This window comes from Erinaceus europaeus, chromosome 12 (genome assembly GCF_950295315.1).
Source record: "Erinaceus europaeus chromosome 12, mEriEur2.1, whole genome shotgun sequence".
Classification (NCBI taxonomy): Eukaryota; Metazoa; Chordata; class Mammalia; order Eulipotyphla; family Erinaceidae; genus Erinaceus; species Erinaceus europaeus.
The window spans coordinates 99,944,841-99,951,257 of NC_080173.1; the positions used below are offsets into that span (position 1 = coordinate 99,944,841).

The window sequence follows — 6,417 nt, forward strand, 5'->3', positions numbered from 1 at the left end:
GCACCCTTCTTCGGGGGAGGGTTGTGGTGGATATATATATATATGAACGAGAGAGGAGAGGGAGAAAGGAGAGCATCACTGGGATGGACCTGGGACGCTGGGACTCAAACTCGACCTTATGCTCACAAGCCCAGAGCTCTAGCCACTGTGCCGCCGCGCAGCCTCAGAGCCTGCCTTGTACGCTCGGTGACCAAGATGTCCTCCCCTCAGCCCTTGGGCTCCTGGGGCACAGTGAGCGCCCTGCTGGCAGGAGGGAGGGTGTGGGCACTCTCCTCCTACCCCTGGTCTCCTGACCCCGGGCCCTGCTTCCTCCTCCACCACCATGTCTGGTCGCCCACCTGCACTACATGCTCCCAGCTGCTCCCCAAGCACCCCCTCCACCCCGCCCCTGCCTGGCCCTGCTGCTTCCAGGTGGATGAGCTGCCAAGCATGGGACCCTGAACCGTCTCCTCCACCCCTACCTTGGGGCTGCCCAACCCTCCTACTCTGGCCCACCTGTCAGTCTGCTTACCTTCTCTTTCTTTCTATCTTTCTTTTTCCATTTTACTAGATAGGACAGAGAGAAATTAAGAGAGGATGGGGAGACAGATAAAAATGAACACCTGCAGGCCTGCTTCCCCACTCACGAAGCAGCCCCCTGCAGGTGGGGGGTGGGGGCTCGAACCCGGGTCCTTGCACTTGGTCTTATGTGCACTTAGCCAGTTGCAACGCCACCTGGCTCTCTGCTCCTGTCTTTTCCACTCGCCTCCTGCCTCTCCTCACCTTATTCAAGCCAGTTCCCATTTTGGGGGTCAGGTGGAGGGCTTTGCCAGAGACCCTCTCCTGGCCTCCCTGCCTTGCTCTGTGGTGACAGTGTGGACCATTTCCTGCCCAGCCGGGGGATTTGCCCCGACTCAGGGCCTCCCCCGACAGAGGCTCCCAGATCGCTTCTTTAATTCCAGGCACCTGTGGCCCCTCAAGGACCTCACTCTGACCACCAACCAGGTGAGAGCTGGCCCGTTACCCGCTCGCTCCTCAGCCTGAACTGGACACCCCAGTTGGCTGGACTCCCAGTTCCTGGCTGGAGGCTGTGAGGGAGCTTGGGGTGCTAGTGGGGGGAGGGCGGGGCAGCGGGGTGGAGGAGGGAGCCGCCTGGCAGCCCCTGATGGTGAAGGTCAGTGCTGGCACACAGTGGCCAGGCCCCGGCATGGACTTCACCCCTTTGACTGGCTGTGTGACTGTGGGAAGGTATCTGTGCCTCAGTTTCCTTGTTTGAGAAAGTCCTTCCTGCTGCAACTTCAAGTGTCCTTGCTATAAGGGGGGAAGGGGGGGAGCGGCTGGACCAGCCATGCCAGTTCTGGAAACTTGTTAACAGAGCTCGCACCCTGGGGATCGGGCGGTGCTACAGCGGGTTAAGCGCACGTGGTACAAAGCGCAAGGACTGGCGTACGGATCCTAGTTCAAGGCTCGGCTCCCCACCTGCAGGGGAGTCGCTTCACAGGCGGTGAAGCAGGTCTGCAGGTGTCTTTCTCTCCCCCTCTCTGTCTTCCCCTCCTCTCTCCATTTCTCTCTGTCCTACCTAACCACAATAACATCAATAACAATAACTACAACAACAATAAAAAGACAACAAGGGCAACAAAAGGGAAAATAAATAAATAAAAAATTTTTTAAATTCTAAAAAAAAAAATTAAAAAGATAAAGCTCGCACCCCACCCCCCACAAGCAGAAAGTCAGGGAGCAGACTGGATTTGGGGTTTGAGAGCCACGGTCACAGCTGCCCAGCAACCACTGGCTGGCGTGATTCTCTTGATTTGCTTTGGTTCTGCTGCAGGACACTCACTCCACTGTACAGCTGGGGAAACTGAGGCTACCGTGGAGTCAGGACTAGCCTGGCTGGTGCTGTGCTTGGGCCAGTGACAGGCTGTGGGGCCTGTGGGGCTCCAGGCCGGCCCCGGCCCTGGGAGGAAGGAGGGAGCAGAATGGGGCTGGGGGTGCGGCAGCCTCACCTTCCCGCGCCCCTGCCCTGCAGAGACGCTCCCTGGTCCAGGACGAGTGCTTCCTGTCAGCCACTGAGTGTTTGCAGAAGATCATGTGAGCGGCCACCTGGAGGGAGGCACGGGGCACGCGTGGGGGTGTGGAGCCCGCGGCCCTGACACAGGGTCGGCTCCCTTGCCTCAGGATGACGGTGGACCCTCAGGAGAAGCTGGAGGTGCTGGAGAGGACGCACGCAGAGATCCAGGCCACAGTGTCCCGGGTGCTGGGCCGGGAGCAGCAGCTGCCCATGGACGACCTGCTGCCCCTGCTCATCTTTGTGGTGTCCCGCGCCAGGTCTGCCTCGAGCGCCGGGGCCTGTGGGCACGGCTCTGCGCCCGGCACGTGGGGAAGCTGAGGCCCAGGAGGGGTGGGGGCCTGGGTGCTATGGGCACCGGAAGCCAAGGGGAGGCCACTCTGCCTGTGCGTCACTGGGCACAGCTGTTGCGCCCACTCTGGATGCCTGACCTGCTGGGCCTCTGTCTCCTCCTCCTCACCGTGGGTGCTTGTTCCTCAGAATCCAGCACCTGGGAGCCGAGATCCACCTGATCCGAGACATGATGGACCCCATGCACGTGGGGGGCCGCTATGACTTCCTGCTGACGGCCCTGGAGGTGAGGGCAGAGGCAGCAGGCCTGGGGGGGGCCTCGAGGTGAGGGCAGAGGCAGCAGGCCTGGGGGGGGCCTGGAGGTGAGGGCAGAGGCAGCGGGCCTGGGGGGGGCCTGGAGTTGAGGGCAGAGGCAGCGGGCCTGGGGGGGGCCTGGAGGTGAGGGCAGAGGCAGTGGGCCTGGGGGAGGCCTGGAGGTGAGGGCAGAGGCAGCGGGCCTGGGGGGGGCCTGGAGGTGAGGGCAGAGGCAGCGGGCCTGGGGGAGGCCTGGAGGTGAGGGACAGAGGCAGCGGGCCTGAGTGGGGCCTGGAGGTGAGGGCAGAGGCAGCGGGCCTGGGGGGGGCCTGGAGGTGAGGGCAGAGGCAGCAGGCCTGGGGGAGGCCTGGAGGTGAGGGACAGAGGCAGCGGGCCTGGGGGAGGCCTGGAGGTGAGGGACAGAGGCAGCAGGCCTGAGTTGGGCCTGGAGTTGAGGGCAGAGGCAGCAGGCCTGAGTGGGGCCTGGAGTTGAGGGCAGAGGCAGCGGGCCTGGGGGGGGCCTGGAGGTGAGGGCAGAGGCAGCGGGCCTGGGGGGGGCCTGGAGGTGAGGGCAGAGGCAGCGGGCCTGGGGGAGGCCTGGAGGTGAGGGCAGAGGCAGCAGGCTTGGGGGGGGCCTGGAGGTGAGGGCAGAGGCAGCAGGCCTGAGGGGGGCCTGGAGGTGAGGGCGAGGCAGCAGGCCTTGGGTGGGGGCCAGACCCCTTCCGTGCCCAGACACCATGGTGGCATGGGCTGGAATCCACAGCTCACACAGGTGTCTGTGGGAAGCGTCCCCAGGCAGTCCCTAGTCCTATGTTAAAAGGGGCTTAGGGGCCCCCAGAGGCTGAGCACACCCCAGGGTGCATCCCAGCACAGCCCCAGGGAGGGCCCGTCCCCTGTAGGCTGTGGTGGAGGTCTGGCTGGGGAGGTGGGCGCACTCCACTGTCAAGTGAGAGCCCAAGTGTGTCTGGGAGCAGGTGGGCTGCCTGGCCTCAGCCTTGCCTTCTCCCCCACACCCCACCCCACCCTAGTCCTGTTTCGAGCACATCCAGACCGACGACATGAGGCTGCCCCCGCTGCCCAGCCACGTGGACGGCGGGGATCTCCGCTAGCACCGTCAGAGAACAGACTTCCTGCAGCAGAGCGCCGGGTCAGAGTGGCGGCCTCCTGCCACCTGGCCAGTCTCAGATGACCCCCTTGCCCCACAGCAGCTCAGACTGGGCAGGGGGCTAGGAGCCCCTGGCTTCTGCACGTGACTGGCCCTGTCCGGGGCTCTGTGCTTACGTCTTGTCACGCGGTGGACCATGTTGCCTGAACTGGACCATCCTTCCGTCTCACTGGCCTCTGGGGTTTTCCTGGAAGCCTGGCTTTACACTGTCATGGTGTCGCTAAAATCCTCATGATGGGCTGCATCGGTCTGGCTCCGTCTCTCACTCCTGGTCAGAAGTCTCCACACCGCTGCTCCGTTGACCCTCCTTGCTCTCCTGGGGACCCGCCTCCTTCCCTGCCGCTGACCTACCGGGCACCCTAGCCAGGCCCTCCCCACACGTGTAATGCAGGGGGGCTGGGAAGGCAGGAAGAAGGCTGCTAGTGGGCCCGGTGACTCGGCTCACCCGCCTGTGACCACTGTGGGTCTGCACACAGGAGGGAAGGACAGACAGCAGAGCATGAGGCTGCTCTGTGCTGAGGGCAGTGGAGGCTCCGCCACTTTGGGGGTGAAGGACTTCAGTCAGTGGGGCCTCAGGACACAGGAGCTGGGCCTTGGGGCAGGAGGATCAGGGCTGGGGCCTTGGGGCTCCTTCCCACATTGTCCCAGGTGACCCACAGGGATTCTACCTGCCCCAGCAGCTGTGTGACACAGGATAGTGGCCCAGGGGTGAAACGGGTGACCCACCTGTCACCTTGCCCTGGACTGCGAGCAGGTCAGGTCCCCACCTGGCAGCCTGGGTGGAGGGACTTGGCTCTGGTTCTGCCGTGACAGCTGTGTCCACAGAGGCCCCTGAAGCAGGTGGACCGATGAAGAGTGAGATGGCCAGGACCCATTCCCCCAGGATGAGGGCAGTCACTGCTGGAACTTGTCCCTGGAGTGTGTCTCCCTCTAGCCAGCTCTAAGCTCATGGGCTCCCACAGTCTCACCTGGGGCCTCTTACTCTTTTTTATTTTTGCCTCCAGGGTTATGACTGGAGACTGGCACTATGAATCCACTGCCCGTGGCTTCCATTCTCCCCATTCTTTTGGAAGGACAGAGAGGAAGGGGGAGGCAGAGAGGGAGAGAGAAAGGTAGACACCTGCAGGCCTGCTTCACTGCTTAAGAATTTAGCCCCTGGGAGCCGGGCAATAGCGCTGCATGTTGAGCGCATGTGGTGCAAAGCGCAAGGACCGGCTTAAGGATCCTGGTTTGAGCCCCCGGCTCCCCACCTGCAGGGGAGTCACTTCACAGGCGGTGAAGCAGGTCTGCAGGTGTCTGTCTTTCTCTCCCCCTCTCTGTCTTCCCCTCCTCTCTCCATTTCTCTCTGTCCTAGCCAACAACGACAGCAACAACAACAATAAACAACAAAAATGGCCTCAAGGAGCAGTGGATTCGTAGTGCAGGCACCAAGCCCCAGCAATCACCCTGGAGGCAAAAAAAAAACAACAGTGTACCCCTGCAGGTGGGGAGTAGAGGCTTGAACCCAGGTCCTTGCACACGTCCTTGTGCTTAGTACTCTGTGCACTTGACTGTGTGCGCCCCCCATCCTCAGGAAGGTGCCGTCAGATGCCCAGCACCCCTTGGTGCTCAGGCCCCTCTGCCCTCTAGTGTTGTAGCCTCCTTCCTGTTCTCCAGGCCATGGCAGAGGGGGCATTCACTTTTCAGCTGTGGGGAGGTGGTGGGACTCACAGTCAGTCCCTAGCAAGACTCATGGTCATCGTGGCCAGAGAGAAGTCAGGGAGACACTGGGAAGTGACACCACATCCTGTGGTTTTGGGACAGAGGCTGCCCTACCCCAAGGGCTTCTATTTTGGGGCTGAGAATGGCCTAGGACAGGACATGGGGAAGTTGAAATGACATCTCTGAGCAGGGGTCAGGGTCACGCAGCCCGACATCCCTTCTCTCCCCACAACAGCCCCACCCTGCACACCTCCACACCTGCTAGTTCCCTTCTTCCGCCCTCTGCTTCCTATCTCCCACCCCTGCAAGAGCCAGGGTTGGGGGCTGGGCTGTCCTGGTCTCTCGCTGACCTTGGCTGGGGGGCTCCCTGGCTGGGTCCTGTTTGCTCTGCTCTGCCCGGGGGTGGGGGTGGGGACCTGGTGTGCCTTCTGCTGGGAAAACAGGTGGCCTGCTTTGAAGAACTAGATGTTTTCCCAGGCACTTAAAGACACTTCCGGGCTTAGCTTCCTCCTAGCTGAGGCCCCAGGAGCCACAGACAGACCAGGAAAGCCAGATCCTCAGGAGGGGACACTCTTAAAGCTTTTTTATTTTATTTATTTATTTATTTTCCCTTTTGTTGCCCTTGTTTTATCATTGTTGTGGTTATTGTTTTTGTTATTGATGCTGTTGTTGCCTGATAGGACAGAGAGAAATGGAGAGAGGAGAGGAAGACAGAGGGGGAGAGAAAGACAGACACCTGCAGACCTGCTTCACCGCCTGTGAAGTGACTCCCCTGCAGGTGGGGAGCCGGGGGCTCGAACCCAGATCCTGATGCCAGTCCTTGGCTTTGCGCCACATGCGCTTAACCCGCTGCGCTACCGCCTGACTCCCAGGAGGGGACACTTTGGTTCTGCCAAGCAGCCTGGAGTCCACTCAG

General features: G+C 61.6%; 1 protein-coding gene across 5 annotated transcripts in view; it reads left to right on the forward strand.

Annotated features, from left to right (window-relative positions):
* Positions 1-4,044, forward strand: part of ALS2CL (ALS2 C-terminal like) — a 28,550-nt gene extending 24,506 nt beyond the window's left edge. For all 5 annotated transcript variants that reach the window (XM_060204808.1, XM_060204811.1, XM_060204810.1 and 2 more), the window contains 5 exons: positions 942-984; positions 2,012-2,073; positions 2,161-2,310; positions 2,531-2,627; positions 3,664-4,044. In XM_060204808.1, the coding sequence (XP_060060791.1) occupies positions 942-984; positions 2,012-2,073; positions 2,161-2,310; positions 2,531-2,627; positions 3,664-3,744 (433 nt within the window). In that variant the 3' untranslated portion in view covers positions 3,745-4,044. The remainder of the gene's footprint in view (positions 1-941; positions 985-2,011; positions 2,074-2,160; positions 2,311-2,530; positions 2,628-3,663) is intronic.
* Positions 4,045-6,417: the final 2,373 nt, after the last annotated feature.